This window comes from Arachis hypogaea, chromosome 18, assembly GCF_003086295.3.
Source record: "Arachis hypogaea cultivar Tifrunner chromosome 18, arahy.Tifrunner.gnm2.J5K5, whole genome shotgun sequence".
In the NCBI taxonomy this organism is placed as follows: Eukaryota; Viridiplantae; Streptophyta; class Magnoliopsida; order Fabales; family Fabaceae; genus Arachis; species Arachis hypogaea.
Window position 1 is genome coordinate 52,844,138 of NC_092053.1, and position 18,204 is coordinate 52,862,341.

Genomic DNA, 18,204 nt, shown 5'->3' on the forward strand with positions numbered 1-18,204 from the left:
TCAGATCTCCTCTCTCCTCTGTTAGCAACGGCGGCGACGGTGGCAGTGACCGGGTTCAGGTTTCAGTGTTAGGATTTTTTCCAATTTGGGAATTAGGGTTTAGGTAAAACATTTGAGGATAATTTTGTAATTTCAAATAAAATAGGGATAATATAGTAATTAGAAATAAATTTTAATCCAACAATAATGATGTATAAAAATACTATTTGTTCATCAATTTCACAAATTATTTTTAATATAATATTCAAATTCAATAATTATAAAATTAGATAAAATTCCAAATTTAATTATTAACACTGGATTTAACTAGCCTTAATAAAATAATTTCGAAAATTAAAATCCTTAATGAATGAATAATTTGAAATTGACTCATAATGAGATTTTCCAAAATTTCTAGGTCTTACAATTTTAGTGATTAAGTGTAAGTTTAAGTGATGAAATCTACTCAAATCAAGTCAAAATATCTCATCAAATATGGACTCATCACTCACCATCTATTCTGTGACCGTCTTCTTTTTCCTTCCAAATTTATAGTTGATCTGCCAAAATATTAGGTCCAACATCCTTTTTTGGCCCGTATTTACTCAATTCCTGATTTTCTATCTCCTTTTTTTCTTTTTGGGCTTGTTTGGTGAAATCTCATTTATTATTCCTCTCTCTTGTCTCCCTAATAAGACTTTTAAACTTGTAGGCTGCTCTTAGATCATGCTACACATCCTCATATCCTTGAAAATCAAGGATTTTCTGTACTTCTCTCACCTGCTCCCCTACTTCAGTCATTTCTTCTTCTCTTCTAATTAGGTTTTTCCGTATAGTTTCTTTCCTGAATTCATGTTGCAGAATTTGTTTAGCCCTAATCTTGCTTTCTTCAGTACTTTGTTCTTCACCACTCTCTCGTCCAAGACTTTGTTCTTCACGCGCCTAATCTTCCTCTTCTTTTCTCCATCTATGTTGTTTTAAACTTCCTCTTCCTATGGTTGAAATTGGTCGAACTTGGCTTACTCCTAGTCCTGGTGAGTACTTCTTGATTGGATCCCAGCATGCCATGGCTATTAGATTCTTGCATGTTTTCTTCACATGTCCAATTATTCCACAATTAAAATAGTAGCTATCCGGCAGCCTTTCATACTTAAAGAGAATCCATAATGGTGGAAGCTCCTTTCTCTCTCTAACCAGAAATCAATAGGCAAACCTTTGGTACTATTGATGCCATCTCTGATCTTTAGAAATGATCTCCTAAGAACGCCATGAATGCCATGAACTTGAATCTAGAACTCCATAAAGTCATGATCAAATTCAAAACTGATTCTTCCTCCATCCATAATCTATGTTGACTAGATTTTTTCTAATATTCCAAAGACCATTTTGGATACTCTGAAGCCCTCTCTTCTTATCTTTGAAGCTAAATAGTATCTTTTTTTATCCCAATATCAGTAACTACAATTCTTTGTAAATTTTTTTACATTTCCAATAAAATATTGCTACATGTTTTAAAGCTTATCTCTTTATCACTTATTATCTTTTCCACCAAATTCAAACAATCCTTCTAATATCCTAGCTCTTCCGGCTTGCACTACTAGAAAACTAGTTATTACAGACGGATATTTTCGACGGATTTTATCCTACGGAAATACAGAGGGAATTTCAGAGGGATTTTTTGTCGGAAAATAAAAAAATAAATTAGCATAAATTACAAACGGAAAAGGGAATCCGTCGATAATTCCGTCGAAAAAATTAATTTTTTTTCCGTGAAAAATGGTTACAAACGGAAAATCCGTCTGTAAATAAATAAACAAAACGCTGCGTTTTATTAAATTATTACAGACGGAAAATCTGTCTGTAATTTAAATTTTCGGTCGGAAATATCGAGGTAACCCTAATTTTATCACCACCCATTCACACTCTATTCACACTCATCCCTCGAACGTTTCCAGTAGCCCTCATCCCTCGAACTCTTCTCCTCCGGTAGAAGGTGGTGTCGCCGCCGGCGGGGACAGACCGTGGGTGCCCTCGTCATCTGGAGAAGCTCTACTCGGCCCTCTTCGCATCGTTCCTCCTCGTCTCGCCGTCGCACGAAGTTCTGAGTTGAGCTCGTGGCGTGCCGTCGCGAAGGGTTCCTCCCCTCCTCGCCATCCATTGTTTCTGATTCTCTGCTCCTCGCCGGTTTGTGATTTTGTGATTTAATCTCTGCTCCTCGCCTTCGTTGTTTTTGATTTTGTGATTTCATTTCCGATTTTGTGATTTAATCTTTGCTTCCTTTAATTCTCAAAGGTGCTTGATCTGTAGTTTTGCCTCTTATTTCCATCTCTCTCTCTCTCTCTCTCTCTCTCTCTCTCTCTCTCTCTCTCTCTCTCTCTCTCTCTCTCTCATTTTCTTAGTAGCCAAATAACTTGTTCTTGTTCTTGTTCAGGTAGTAGTTGCTGCGTGTATTGGCTTTGATGTTTGTGCAAAGGAGTTGAAGATTGACCAGCCTTGAAGTTTGGTAAATGTGGTGATTCATATCTTCAAAATTTGCTTCAGGTGCCACTCTTCACAGTTTTTCAATTTTTCAAACCTAATTTCTCTGTTTATTCTTTTGTTAATTGTTATAATTACTGTTTTTTATTTTTTATTCATATTAATTTCTTGTATTGTTTGCTTGATGGAGTATATTTTCTTTTACGATGATACGCTTTTTTTCTTTTTTTCAACTTTTTTATTTTCCGATTTGATTTTTGATTTATTTTGGGGTTGATGGATGATGCTGCTAATCACTTAACTTTACTTGATTCATGCATCCAGCCATATCCAGTGAGGGAAAGGTTTTGATGTTGTCATGATAGGTTTTAGTGAATTACATCATAGTTTGATTTTATTACTAGCTACTTGGGTTTGTGATCATCCAAGATTATCCCTCTCCATGTGAAAGAATAACTTCCTCGCAAATGAGATTAGGAGAAGACTCTTCCATTAAAATGACAGCTTTTTTCCAAATTGATATATTAAAATGACAAATTTCAGCATGAAAGTTAAATGCACCAGAGAATTGGCCAATTAATTTTAGATGCAAAGTGACCTAATCTCCTAACCTCATTTTATTGTGTTTTTTAGTAAAGTGTAGATCTAAAACACTTTGATATTAGAAAATACGCATTCAAATTTAAAGCCTGATAGTTTATTTCTAACACAGGTTGGAGAAGGTGGCACCCAACTTTCTGGAGGACAGAAGCAGAGAATTGCTATAGCTGATTGGGAGTAGCAAAGGTGGTTGAGAACGACATGTTTGTTTTGATGAACAAAGAACGAACATGTATGCTCTCTATGCTCCCATCCTTTTCATTCTCTCCTTCCCCTTTGTTTAATTTTGATTATTGCTTGTTCCCTACTGCAATTAAAAGGAAGCTAAGCTAAGTTAAGCTAAAATACTGTAAGTAATGCTTTATAATCTCTTTTTGACACTTTTTTTGTTGGCATTATGCTATATTTATTTATATTTTTTTTTGCTGTTGTAAAGATTAATTTTTTATTCAGAAATTGAATACTGTTGTCTGTACTTCACTTATGGATACTGCTTTGGTGTGGAGTTGACTATTGATAACATCATAGCTGAGTACTTCTGTGACAGATTCAATCTCAAGCTGCACACTGTTGGGATCATTGCTGCCAGTTTCGGATTGGCGAATCTTTTCTCCAGGCCCGGTGGAGGGTTCATATCTGATGCAGTTTCAAAGAGGTTTGGAATGAGGGGTAGGCTCTGGGCCTTGTGGCTTTGCCAAACATTCGCTGGTGTCCTCACCTATGCCAGTTGCTTCCTTGCAGATAGTCAGAGTTCAACAGCAACCACCTTAAGATGCTGTTTTGCTCTTAATAGGTACATAGTGTTTTGCTATTAATACGCTAGTTGCTCTTTATAGATTTGGGTTCCATGTTTCTTATTTATTTGTTTCTTTATTTACTTATTTGAAGTTTGAAATTGGATTGCAAGACAAGGAGAATGTTTGAGGAAAAGGGGTGTTACAGGTTACAGGCAGGAGAGACAGAGCCAAGCCTCTGCCATTCAAGATGGATTCTAGCGGCCCATGGGTCTTTGCCAGAGCTAATGAAGGGAACCCAAGAGTCAGATCCAAGTTTATTGCACCATGTTATTATATGAACAAGGTACTTACTCTCCTTCTTGCTTTTAAATTCAATTTTGACTATATAAAGGATTATTAACTGCTTCAAAGTAAGAGACTTAATATAATTTCATGACTAAGCTAGGTTTCTAAAATGGAAGTAAGAAATTATTACGTCTCTGCTGTGTTATATATTTCTCTGAATCTTCCCGAAAATAAAAGCAAACCAACCCATTGATCAAATTTAAATGTTTTTCAAGGTTCAAGCACGCAATGTATGTTTATCCATTTATTTTTATTATCTCTCATCAACAATAATAAGAAAGCAATATTTGAATTTGAAATCAATATCTACAATTTCATGCGGCCAGTAATTCATTTATTCATGATACTATATTACTATATTCCTAGCTAGTATAGGTTTAGTGTTCACTTGATTGCAGGGCTTGTTAAGTTATTAATTAATCGTACTTGTTCACTTGATTTCACTCCTTCTCTGTCTGCTGTAAGTTCTAACATAACCTTTTTAATAAATTGAGATCATAATATATATTTTCTAAATTAATTAAGCGAATGAATCTAGTCTTTAACCGTGAACACAAATAGTTAATTAGTTGTTGCTTGTATGATAAATATAGTACTCATGAAGCTACTTAATTTTAAGGATAATTTTAAGTTTTCTTCTCTCTAACATTCTTCTCTCCAAATTTTGTTGCTTTATTCTAATTATTTGAATGTGTTCTTGTTTGACAGTTGACTGAACAAAAATTGACGAGAAGGAAGGTATAAACTTTTCTTGTTTGAGGTTACTTGTTTGTTAGAGTTACTTGCTTGTTTGAGGTTACTTGCTAAGATTAAAGCCTCGCTATATGTATTTATTGCTGCAAATCAATGGCTTATTGAATTCTATTTTTGGCTGCAGTTTTTCTCATCAAATGGTTTTCCTTGCCCAAGTCTCTAATTTACAATGTTCTCTTTTCCTCGTGCTCTCTCCTACCAGGGAGCTAGCTCAACAAGTATGCTTCTTATCTTTTAATGCATAGGTTGTTGTTTCATTGATTTTAGGCTCTTTATCTTTCAAAACCAGTGTCGCACTTTGCCTATTGCTTAGTTCATTGAGATGCAGCATTACTGCATTACATTCAAATCTGTTTTGACAATAATAGATATTTCAATGTGTGTGGTAGCTTTGATTAAGTGTCTGCCTAAATGGAGTTATTCCTACTTAGTCAAAGGACTAAAATAAACATTACCTCCTTGTTATTCACATATAATTTTATATATTTGATGCAGCTTAATATTGATTAGTAATTTAGAATAGAAGCTTCTCTTTTCAATTAAGTTACTCAACTTCCCTTGAAATTTGATTATGCAGGGTCCATGCCTAAGCAAAGTGGGCACTACTGTTTCTTTTATTTAGTGATGGCACTACTGTTTCTTTTATCTCTTTTCCGTTCTTACTTTTCAGTGGGTTTGGTATGAATGTGAATATGATCTTTGCTTCTTTTTTTTTTTCTCTCTTGGTTCTTCAGGAATCCGACAATATCAGAGGGTGAAAACCAACGAGAGGTACTCTGCAGTTCTAATCTGATCAAGGCACTCATTTTATGTGAACTGTTTCAAACACTTCTAAAACTCTGCAGATTTGTGTTAGTTCCATTTTTCTTGAAGGTGAGGATATAAATATGAGCATTTCACAGGCTGCTGATTCTATTGGTTTGAAAGAGATACCAAGATATGAAGTTAAAATTATTGAGGAGGATGACTGGATGAAAGGAGCTCAGGTCAGTTTGCTTCTTGGTTTCTGTTTAATAGCTAACTGCTAATTGTTTGGTTTCTATTTAATAGCTATTAAATTTACTGCGTTCTTTACTTAGCATTCTTATTCGGGGAATGATCACTTATTAATATTATGGAAAACTGTCAGTGCGAGAATGTCTTTGGTGTACAGTAGAGTTCATTTTCATTCTTACTTTGTTTCCTTGAACATCTATGTGGAAAGCTAAATATTATAACCGTCTCTATCATATTCACATATTTTAACTGTCTTTTTTTGGTTAATTGACAGAACATATGACAGATATAAATTTTTAGAGACATTTTGATATGACATGTTCTGTACTTATTGGGCCTTATATAGGGTTTGGGGTTTAATTATTAAGTTAGTATGAAAGAGCATGTTATTGATGTAATAGAATCAGTTGAGAAATTAATCAAATGAGAGTTCAGGAAAGCAATTCTAGACCTTCTGCAGTTTCATATTCACCAATAATAGACCTTTTGCAGTTTGGTGCTGCCTTTGCCATTGGAGTCGATATAGATTCACAAGCAATTGCATCAGCATCTGAAAATGCTACTCTGAATAATATCATACCAGACAAGCTGCAACTGCACTTGATTGCAAGCCAAACTTCTTCATCTTGCAGGGATGACTGGCCATCTAGAGTTGTCGAATGAGAAAATGCTTTCGAGATAGACAGAGTCACTCACAAGGATAAATATGATGTGGTCATCGCAAACATACTTTTAAATCCTCTGTTAAATCTTGCTGATCAAATTATCTTTTCTGCAAAGCCGGGAGCAATTATTGGTCTCTCTGGAATCTTAAGTGAACATGTAGTTTAAATGTTCAATTAATTCTCATTATCGATTTTCTTTATTCGGAATACAGCTATCTCTTTGCTGCCAAATGCAGATTCTTGTTGGTGGAACTGCTTCGAATCACATTCTCCTCCTAAATTCATCTCCTTTGTTCCTTATGCAGGTCCAGAACTTATTACAGAAATATTTACTATTCTTAGAAGGCATAGAAGTGTCAAAAATGGATGACTGGGCCTGTGTGAGTGGCAGAAAAAGAAAGAATATAGATATCTGCTGATTCGTTGCTGTAGATACTTGGTTTAGGGGTTTAACTTTTCTCATCCAATCATTCTTTGCCGTTTTAATGCCACCCAGAATGTTTTACAAGAAGCAGCATGTTGATGATATACTAGGAATTATATTGACTTGCTTGTTTATAGTACTTTTATTTTAGTTTGATAATACAATGAATTTGTTTATTTTTTGAAATATTATAAATATTCGAATACAAATTAGATAAAAATTTGTATTAAATTTATATTTATTTTGTATGAAAATAAGTTTATTTTGTAATTAGAAAAAAAAATTTTTTACCTTACTGACGGATTTACAGACAGATTTTCTGTCTGTAATCAAAGTGTGAGATGATTTTCCAAAGTTCAAATTACAGACGGAAAATTCGTCGAAAAGTTCGTCGGTTTCGTGAAATGGATGGAGAAATTACAAAGGGAAAATCCGTCAGTAACTGGTAAAAATCCGTCTGTAATTTTTCGACGGAAAAAAAATCCGTCGGTAAATAATTTCCGACGGGGCTTTTACAGAAGGACAAAATCCATCGGTAATTTCGTCGGTAACCAAAAATCCGTCTGTAATAAGGACTAAATCTGTCTGTAAATCTGTCTGTAATAACTAGTTTTCTAGTAGTGTTGTTAAGCTTGATGATTTTTTCTTTTATATTGTTCATTTTGTAGGTTGCTAATCTCTTGATCGTTGTATATTTCAAGTCTCATGATAGCTTTGATGGTTTAGATGGTATATGAGAATTTTGTGATATACAGTTTGTGAGGTTTTATAGGTTAAAAAAACTTCCTATTAAAAAAAAAATCGATGCTCTTAGAGTACTCTCCTGTTGAGAGAAGAAGAGCTCTATATTAGAGTGTTCGAACTAGACCAAGTTCTTTTAGTTTCTGGAACTTACAAGAACAATAACAATTACGCATTAGACTCTATTTACATATTTTTTTGAGCCAAATTTTTTATTGTAGTCTTGAAAGTTACCTATGGAACCATTTACAAATAAAATACTGAGTTACGGAACTAATCTCTAGTAAATATAAATTAATAATGCATCAAGAATCCAATAGTAATCATAACTGAAAATACATGTTTGTACCTCCTCTTTTAGTCCTCTTTTGGTCAACACAAACAACAGAAAGCATGCCTATTCGATCAAGGTTCCATCTCTAGTTTTATTTTCTTCCTGCTTGTTACTAAATCTTGATAATTTTATGGGTATTATTTTAGTCTCTTCTCACATTAAATCATTAGAGCTTTCAACAATTTTCATTTGCTATAATGATAGTTATAAAACTTAGTGAACCATAACGATTCAGTAAGTGTTTGGGAATGAATCTTCCTAAATTTTTTTTATTTGAAAAGGTAAAGTGTAATTTATCACCAATAATTTTAGTTTTAATTATTCTGTTAGTTTTTATAATTTCGTAAAATTTTTAATTAGATTCCGATAATTTTTTTTCTTTTAATTGAGTCATTGCATCAATTTTTTTTAGTTGGGTTCTTATATAATTAAGCCAATTACTATAAAAAAAGATCAAATTGAAAAAAAAAATTTAGTGCAAAAATCCAATTAAAAAAATATATATATATAGGAACCTAATTGAAAATTTCGCAAAATTATAAGAACCAACAGAATAATCAAACTTTAATTTTATAAGTGGTACCAAAAAAAAAAAAACTTGAAAAAAAATATTTAAAAATTAAAGATGACACTTTACTCCCTCAATCAAAATAAAAAATTAAGAAAATTCATTTTCATAAGTGTTCTATTTTTAAATTCTTTCAACTAAATTGGGGATAGTGATTAGATTTTACCATAAAATATCATATTCGTATCCTTCTACCATTTATATATTAAAGAAAAAGACAATGCATAACCAGAATTAGTTTATAATAATTTGGTAATATGGATATTCATTTATTTTATTTCAGGTGAATTCATTGAAATCATATATAATTTATGAGAAATGTTAAAAAAATATTAAAATTTATTATTTTTAATTATTAATTAATTATTAATATTTAAAAATATGAAATAAAATATATTATTAGATTACTAAACTAAATAAATTAAACTAAAAATTTAAATTAATAATTAAATAATAATAAAAAATAATAAATTCTGATAACGCTTAACATTTTTAATAATTTATTGCTAAACCAAATGAAACATTCCAAAGCCAGATAGTATACATCAACACACATTTTATTCATCATAAACTTATATAAGCATATATAACAACAACATCCATGGTTATTCTCAGCCTCAACATAGGACTCAACTACATAGTACCTATCATCAATGCCATATATTTTTCCATCACCGGAAAACACACTTTATTTTTCAAGTGCTTTTCTCATAGCCAGAACATGATCATACACTTTCTTCTGATCAGGAAGTGTCTTGGAAACAGTGTCTCTTTGCATACACCTTTTGGCCCAAGCTATTAATTTAGGACACTCTGCTTCCATTTTGAAGTTGCCATAAGTCTCAAAGGCATAAAACCAACTGTAAAATGGAATTAGACCAATATCAAGGAACCCAAAAGTGTCACCCCCATAAAATGCTTTGTCTCCCAATATCTCCTCAAGTTGCTTGAAAATAGAAATTAATTCCTTCTTCCATGTCTCATGCTCTTCTCCTTCTGAGAGCCACATTTTTCTCCAAGTCTCATAGATCTGGGATCACAAATGGTAATTGATATTACTAAATTTATATAACTCATCAAAACACTAGAATTGTTGATTCTATTAAGCACAAAAGTAGTCATTCATATACTCTTCCATAATTCCTGTACTTAAAAGATCACATATTTCGCATCATATCATTATGTAATAGTATTAAAAAAAATTAAAGAAGAATATAAAAATTAATGAGTATTTTAAAAACTTTTATCATTAAATAAATAGACATAAATGACTTTTACATGTTGGAAAAAAAATTGCTAACTATACAATTTCTCAACCACAAAATGATGAGAACTAAAAATTAAGAGGAATAAAAACTATTAAATCTCTCGTCATTGAATCTGCAAACAAATCACAAGATAATATATCCTAGAACATCAAAGATCGGCTTGAGAATTCAATTTGTATGTACTTTGAATGTAAAAATATTTTACAACTTTTTACACTCCATACATAAATAATTATCCAAATTTAGGAAACAAAATAATAGAAACTATTAACTATATGCATCAAAACAAAGGTAAAAGAAGTCACCTTTTTGTCAATGAAATCAACCCAGAATCTAGCTTGAGCTTTCTCATAAGGGTCAGAGGGCATGATTGGATTTTTGTCATTCCAAACCTCATCGATGTACTGAACTATAATTGCAGATTCACAAATCGGTCTACCCTTATGGATCAGAACTGGAACCTGCTTATGTATTGGATTCACCTGAAGAAGAAAAGGGCTTTTACCCTTAATTAGATACTCTTCTTTGTACTCATAACTGACACCTTTTTCAGCCAGTGCAATCCTCACCCTCATACCAAACATGCTTGCCCATGCGTCTAACAAAACAACCTCTTCTTCCATTGTTGTTGGTGTTGTTTTGCAAAAGATTCACCAAAAAAGTAAAATGTTCACGAGGCCTTCTTTATGAATTATGATCAAGTTCCACTATTACAACTACTCCAATTATTGATCCCAATAGAGAGTGGAATCATTTTATAATAAAAAATTAATAGATAAGAGCTTTAGACTTTAGAACCATATGTAATTCTTGAACGTTCTTGAATTGACTTGCCTTTGGACTTAATACGTGTCTCCAGGAAAAACTAAAGAGGACGGTGTGCTTGACTGCTTGTTATATTAAGAGTCTAAGAAATATCCACGTAAAAATTAAAATATTTATCATTGTCAGAATTCTAGAAATCGTTATCAAGTATTTATATATATATTTTTATAAGTTTTATTGGCAAAGTATTCATCGTTCCAAAATTTTTGAATTTTGAAATAATCTTAGTGACAAAATATATATTTTTTAATTTTTTAATAATTTTCATTTAATTTTATTTATTAATTAATTTTTTATATATTATTTAATTTTAAAATTTATTTTTGATTTTATAAATTATTATTCTATTAATCATCATTTATATTTTTATAACGGTACCGTTAATAATTAAAAATAATAATAATAATAGAATTTTTATTACTAATTTAATTTCTAAACTTTTAAGTTCAGGATATTTTTATTGTTTTGATCCGTTCGATGAATAAACAAGAAAAAAAATTGTATTTATCGTTAATTCAATCGATTTAATTAGAAACCAATCGATTGTTAAGTAATAATATATGTGTCAAATAACTCAACTAAAAGTTAGTATTAATCGATTTAATAGAAAAAACCATCCATTGATTTTTAACAAAATTGATTGATATAGCGAAAATGATATATTAGATCTATTTCAAATATTACTTGGTCAAATCAATTGCTAAGAAAACTAATTGATTGTAATATTGTACAATAAAAAAATAATACAAAATTTCAAACCATAAAATTATATTTTTTTTATTATAATTTGTGAATATACTTTGAAAAATTATCAATTTGTAGGTCGATATTTTCAGTAAGATAAATTTAAATAAAAAGATGTAACAAGATGTGTTTTGTCGATTTTTAACAAATCGAAGGTGTAAACAATTCCTCTGTGCAAGTACTAGTTTTTTATAAGTGAATCAAAGTGTCTTCGATTAGACTAAATTTAAAGGATTAAAATACAGTAAATTCATAAATTAATAAATAAAATTCAGAAATTAACGTTTTGTAAACAATTTAAAGAAATTAAAAACAATAAGTTATTTTCTTTTAAAATAAAGGACTTCTTCATGTAAAATGGTAATGATAAAATACTGAAAACTAAATTCAACAGAAAAAATAAAGAAATATGAATAACACTTAATGAATAAGATTAAATAAAATATGAAGAATACAAAAAGGATTGAAATTAAAAAGAATAAGAAGAAGGTGGAAGGAACCCTACAGAAAAAGGAACTCTACAGAAAAAAGAAACTCGATCGCAAACTCAGGAATACGCTGGGATGTGAGAGTGCTTAGAGTGTTTTTCTGAGTAAAAGTTCCAACCTCTTTTCACTGAAAATCCCTAGTATTTATAAGCTACCCTTACATAACGGTCAATTAAAATTACATTAATTACAATTAATTATAATTAAAATAAATTACAATTTTGAAACACAACCGCCTTTGGTAACTGTTCCCGCTACATGATTATAGATATTCCCAATGTGATTAATTATCCACTCCCATGTGATTAATTATCCACTAACCTTCTCACTTCTTTGACCACTCGACTAAATCTTCGAAAGTCTTCCTTCAAATTGAATCTCCTCATCGATTTAACTTCTTCGATTTCGACAAAGCAACTCGGAAACAACTTCTGTGTCAGCAACTCCCAAGCTTAGCCTCCTAAACACATTTCCTCGAAAGCCTATATTCAATATCTTTCAATTCAATTTCTTTCAAATCGAAAATCAATTTTCGATCAACAAATTGCCCCTTGGATTAATGTGGTTTCCTTTAATATCATTATCGAAAAGCAAAGCACTTAATCCAAAAACATCAGTTTTCACATTAATAATAATTGTCATTAAAAACTTCCATTATCACTAGCCCACTCGACACGTCTCGCAAGAGTCACGCGCTCTCTCTTCACCATTCCATCTTCCTCAAGAAGTTACCTCTTTTTGCATCTTCTCTACAGCAACGGCTACAACAACACTTTAAAAACACCATTCTTACCTCCATTCAATTTTCCTACATTCCATCATTCCCTAGACTTTCTTTACAACCTCGAATTTCTTCACAAAACTTCCCAATCTAAGAATGGCTGGCTCTTCTTCACAAATCACTCCTTCTGACAAAGGCAAAGGCCATGCATCAATACCACCACCTCCACCAGCTCTTCGCATTCTCAATCAGATTGATGATGAAATCATTAACGACCCTCACATTCAATCCAGTGACAATAGGATTTTAATTCCTTTCACAATCGGAACTGACACACATTGCTTCCTCGGACCAATTGAATCTCTGGAAAAGGTGAACAAGAAGTCTCTTTCTTTCCCCAGTGCTGAAGGAGAAGATTTGCTGATAAACCAATCTTTCAACATTTCCCATTTTATCAACCAAAAGACGTTCAAGAACAACCCAAAAATCATCCCACGAGGATATGACTTTACAGCCTGGTACCGACATCTTGAACCCACCAAAAGTGCCAGTTGGGGAGCTTTAGAGATTCATGAACTGCTGAGACTCTCTCATTTCTCTTTGACTACACATTCTTGGATGATTGGGGCTGTTACATGCTTCTGGAACAGAACCACCAATAATTTCCACCTTCCTTGTGGAATGATTGGAATGTCTCTTCTCGATGTGGCCGCAATTACTGGACTCCCTTTCAATTTACCAGATTATACTTCTGAAATGCAACCTGAACGTCAATACAACATCGTTCTGAACAGTCCTTACAGTGAATTCATCGCCTATAACATGGGTAGAGAAGGTACTAAAATCACTGACAATGAACATGTAGCTTTCTTATTCTACTGGTTAAATGCAATCCTATTTTGCTCTCGTAGTGTCCAAATGTCAAAACTTTACCTCTCTTTGGCCATACTTATCCATGAAGGCAAAACTTTCAATCTGGCTAAGCTTCTCTTAGGGCACATCTTCGAGGAACTTGGCCAATTTGTTACTAACCTACGAGAAAACAAATTGATAAATGCAGGAGGCCCTCTATGGCTTCTTCAATTATGGCTCAATGCCATCTTTAAAAATTTTATGACCAAACCCGAAAGTAGTCAAACTGACAAATAGTATATTGAAGGGTTTCGATTGGCTGCATACAAACCCAATTTCCCGAATGCACAATCGGATGAGGATAGGTTTTGGGCTGTTTTCGCCCTTTTTCATTCTTGTAAAAATTTTGAAAATGAACAGCTGAATTTTACTCCTTTCTTACGTCGCAACCGAGGCCCTGCCTGGTTAGATTGTTTACTTTTTCCACACTCAAATGAAGGGAGTGAACTTCCCAAACGATGTTGGGCACATTTATTAGCAGTTCAGGCAATCCCACAGGATTATCTTTACAGAAAAAAGAAAAATTCAAGATAACTCTGTATGCTCCTCACCTATCTACCAGACAATTGGGATTCTCACAAGCCATTCCCAAACCTCAGCCTCGAAACGATACTCCTTTCTGTCACTTCCTTCTAACCACTCAAGAAGACTTTGACTCTTGCCTCGCCATGAATCAACAGCGCAGGGAACGTTTCAATTTCATAGAATATGAACGCAGTTCTTACATTACCAAATCATGTGTTGAATGGTGGGCTGCCTATTATGCTAGGTACACTCTTACCTTAGAAGACATTCAACAAACTGCAATCCAAACCACCCCTGTTGCTTAGAGTTCTCCAAAGAGAACTCACAAAAGGAAATCTGAAACTGCTCGACCACCACCAGCGAAAAGCAGAAAAACTCCTACTAAAACTTCTCAAAAGGTAACTTTATAATTCTTCTTTTTATTTAAGACATATTTCAACTTTTATCTTTTAAGTCATACTTAACTCTGGATTTCTTGTCAGTTGATACTACTTTCATCGACTGAAAGTTTTGAAGAAATCGAACCAGCCATCAAGGACACTCCTACTGCATCTTCCCATTCAGAAGATATAGATGATTCTGATTCTGGACCCCGATTGATCAGGACTCAGGTAACACGATTGTAACTACAAACTTTGTTTATTTAAACGTAAAATTTAAACTTATAAATGTGTACCTTTTATTCTAGCCTGCTCATGTCACTCACTCAGTCACTTCTATTAAAGAGCCTAACTCAATAATTTTCCCACAGCAACACGGTCAAGAAGAGTCAACATCCCAAGACTCGATTCAATTTTCAGGACCCAGAGTAATTCCAGCCACTTTTCCACTTTCTTCTCATACAACACAAATAGTAGATCCAACAACCAATCCTTAGCAACACTCCCCAGCAGAAACTCAAAGAATTGAATTGATCTCTCCGGACAATCAGATTATTTTTTCTGAAAAGAATTTAATAGTCCTTGATTCCAATTCTGCTTCCAAAGCTGTTGACACTACCAACTCAGACTCCTCCAAATCTAAGGTCTCAGAAACTCCACCAGAATTGCAACCAACACCTTCAGACTTGGCACAACTTTAAACTCCTCCCGGACCAAAACCAAGCACGTCAATCATCCCTACCACTCCATCAAGTGCTACATTGGATAACTTGACTTCTATTTTGGATAAAATCATCCAGGGGACCAAAGTGCCAATACCTGTTCCAGTCATCTCAAGTCCAGTTTCTACAAGACCTCTAATCGAATTGGATCCTGATATTCGGGAACAACTTCGATCGCTCTGATAAACCCATATTTTATGATATATTTTGTGCTTAATTTGAGTGATTTATTCAATCCTTTACCCACTTATTCATATTAATTGCATGGTTTTACTTCTCCTTCCTTATTATGTGATGTATGTGAAAGACATGTTTCCTATGCTTTAAAATTAATTATTTTAATTGCCTTTATTTCCATTCGATGCCGTGATCAATGTGTTGAGTAGTTTCAGATCTTCTAAGGCAGGGATGACTCAAAGGATGGAAAGGAAACATACAAAAATAGAAGGAAAGCACAAAACAGAGTCCTTGAAGAAACTGGCATCCACGCGATCGCATGGACGACGCGATTGCGTGCCAAGCGCGAAGAAGCAGCGACACGGCCACATGACTGACGCGACCGCGTGCCTTAAGCAGAACGCACATGACGCGGTCGCATGACTGACGCGACCGCGTGGCAAGAAAAGCTCCGAATGACGCGACCGCGTGACCCACGCGGACGCGTGACAAAGGCCATGCACCAGAAATTGCAGAAAATGCTCCCAGCGATTTCTGAAGCCTTTTTTGGCCCAAATCCAAGTCCAGAAGGCATAGACCAGAGGTTATGAAGTGAGGTAATGCATCCATTCAGGGAGAGCTCGCCAATTTTTGCTTTCCATGAATTAGATTTAGTTTAGAGAAAGATTCTCTCTCTCTTTAGGATTAGGGTTTAGATTTAGGATTTTTATTCACTTTCAGGATTATCTCTTTGATCAGGTTCAATATTCCTTTTATTTACTTTTGCAAGCTACTTTATGAATCCTTTCATGTTACAGATTATTTGAATTAATGTTATTTGAGGTATTTCAGTTTAATATTGATTTCTCTTATTCATGCTATTGTTACTTTTACTCTGAAGACATTTTTATTCCAAGTAGATTTATTTTTCTCCTTTTGGTCTTGGTTAAGAAATCAGTAACTCAGGAGTTATCCAATTCAACAGCATAATTGATAATTGTTATCTTTTTTAATTGAATTTAACTTCCATAATCCCAATCTTTTCTTAAGAAATAAATAGGATTTGAAGATCAAACCAATTAATCCCTTAACCTTCCTTTATCTGAGTAAAGGTTAACAAAGTGGAATTAAGATTCAACTTTCATTGTTATTGATAAGGATAACTAAGGCTGGACTTCCAATTTCTCATACCTTGTCAAAAGTTTGCTTTGCAGTTATTTATTTATTTTAGTTTCCATTTAATTTACCCGCCATTAAGTTATTTGTTCCTCATTCTTGAAACCCCAATCTACAATCTCCATAACCAATAATAAGAACATACTTCCCTGTAGTTCCTTGAGAAGACGACCCGAGGTTTAAATACTCGGTTATCAATTTAAAAGGGGTTTGTTACTTGTGACAACCAAAACGTTTGCACGAAAGGGATTTTTGTTGGTTTAGAAACTATATCTACAACGCGACTATTTTTATGACATTCTTTACTGGCAAAAATCTCGCTCGTCAAAATGGCGCCGTTGCCGGAGAACTCCTAACGTGTGCCTTATTATTGGTTCTTGTAAATATTTTTCTTTTGCTTGTTTATTTATTTTTGTTTTCCCTTTTTATTTTTATTTGCTACCATGAATTCTCACCCCCTCGCTTTGAGTTTGGTTCTAATTTTGTTGAAGAAAATAGAAGTTACAGCAGGGATATGGGATCGCATCAAGGTCAGACCAATCAAGGATGGATGGAGCCAAGAGGATCTAATCACCCCTTTAGGCAACAACACCCTCCAAGATATCATGGACAAAGACCATTCTACAATGCATATCCAGCTGATAGATATGGTGGACAACCTTGTAACTACCGACAAGCCCCACCCCACGCCTGTAGACCATCCTCTCAACATAACCCCGAACCACCACACTCACAAGCTTTTCTTCACCATTCGCCACCACATGATCCCTATTTACCCCATTTCCAATCCAGTCACTCCCAAGCACCACCACTTTCCTATGTATCATGTCCAAATCCATCACCCCGAGAATCAGAGGTTCGCCTCAAGGAAATAGTAAATAAGCTTCAAGCAACCATTCGACAACTGGAGCAAGCAGTAATTCAATTAGCTTCTAGATGCTCGAACATTCAAGGACCAACCACAGCCCCATGTGGACAATCTAATGAAGAGCGTAGCATGAAGGAGATATTAGAAACTCCAGTGGACAAGACAGAGCATGAATTCGTACTCGAACAAGTAGAAGAGGCTGTCATTGTACAAGAAGAAGAGTTGGTTGAAGATCTAGGAGACGCAGAACCCCCATGGGAATCCAGAGCTGAGGAGAAATCCGTCAAGGACATTATAGTTAATGCTAAGGAGGATAGAGCACAATCCCCAAGGCAAGTCGTTTATAAAGAATCAGACGGAATAATCCAAGAAGTAAATTCTCTTGATGATGATAGTCACAAGTCAAGTTCTCTTAGTAATGAACTTGCATCTGCAAGTGAGTTCTCTGAGATCGACGAATCTTCTCCAATTGAATACGAGGATGATGCAGAGGTAGATTTCTCTCAACCTCCAATCTATGACTCAAGTGATGAGGAAGACGTAGAAGACTTTGACCAGGGTGATGATGCATTTGAAGAATCTTGCGAAGAAGTGGAGGAATTCACAGAAGATTACTAGGGAGCAGAACTTACAGAACCACCAGAAACACCTTCCCCAAGGCCATTACCACCCAATACAAGCTTCAAGTGGGTACAATCCTTAACTTTTAACTTTACTTTCTCACTTGAATATGGTTTGCTTGAAACAGATGGCCAGCTTAGAGCTCTCTGTGGCTTTAAGAGTAAGAGGGAAATGGCTC

The 18,204-nt window shown here is 33.9% G+C and overlaps 2 protein-coding genes across 51 annotated transcripts; one reads left to right on the forward strand and one right to left on the reverse strand.

The window, feature by feature from the left end:
* Positions 1–1,872: 1,872 nt before the first annotated feature.
* LOC112769035 (uncharacterized) lies at positions 1,873–7,231 on the forward strand. Of its 50 annotated transcripts, none has more exons than XR_011876564.1 (12): positions 1,873–2,163; positions 2,411–2,520; positions 3,170–3,289; positions 3,605–3,850; positions 3,946–4,137; positions 4,848–4,877; positions 5,017–5,110; positions 5,470–5,487; positions 5,627–5,663; positions 5,749–5,878; positions 6,370–6,710; positions 6,859–7,231. XR_011876564.1 is itself a non-coding variant. In XM_072225672.1 (12 exons), the coding sequence occupies exons 8-12, from the start codon at positions 5,062–5,064 to the stop codon at positions 6,549–6,551; spliced, it is 405 nt and encodes a 134-aa protein (XP_072081773.1). In that variant the 5' UTR covers positions 1,876–2,163; positions 2,411–2,520; positions 3,170–3,289; positions 3,605–3,726; positions 3,799–3,850; positions 3,946–4,137; positions 4,848–4,877; positions 5,017–5,061; the 3' UTR covers positions 6,552–7,231. The 50 variants fall into 50 exon arrangements, 17 of the variants coding, with proteins under 17 accessions (XP_072081789.1, XP_072081772.1, XP_072081788.1 ...); XR_011876550.1 differs by having other exon boundaries at positions 6,381–6,710; XR_011876565.1 differs by lacking the exon at positions 5,470–5,487 and having other exon boundaries at positions 1,876–2,163; positions 3,605–3,726; positions 3,799–3,850; positions 5,738–5,878; positions 6,381–6,710.
* Positions 7,232–9,097: 1,866 nt separating this feature from the next.
* LOC112769033 (glutathione S-transferase 3) lies at positions 9,098–10,839 on the reverse strand. The gene is made up of 2 exons (XM_025813428.3): positions 10,194–10,839; positions 9,098–9,650 (listed from the first exon to the last, which is right to left on the reverse strand). Exons 1-2 carry the CDS (start codon positions 10,509–10,511, stop codon positions 9,309–9,311), a joined length of 660 nt encoding a protein of 219 aa, XP_025669213.1. The 5' UTR covers positions 10,512–10,839; the 3' UTR covers positions 9,098–9,308.
* Between the last annotated feature and the right edge of the window lie 7,365 nt (positions 10,840–18,204).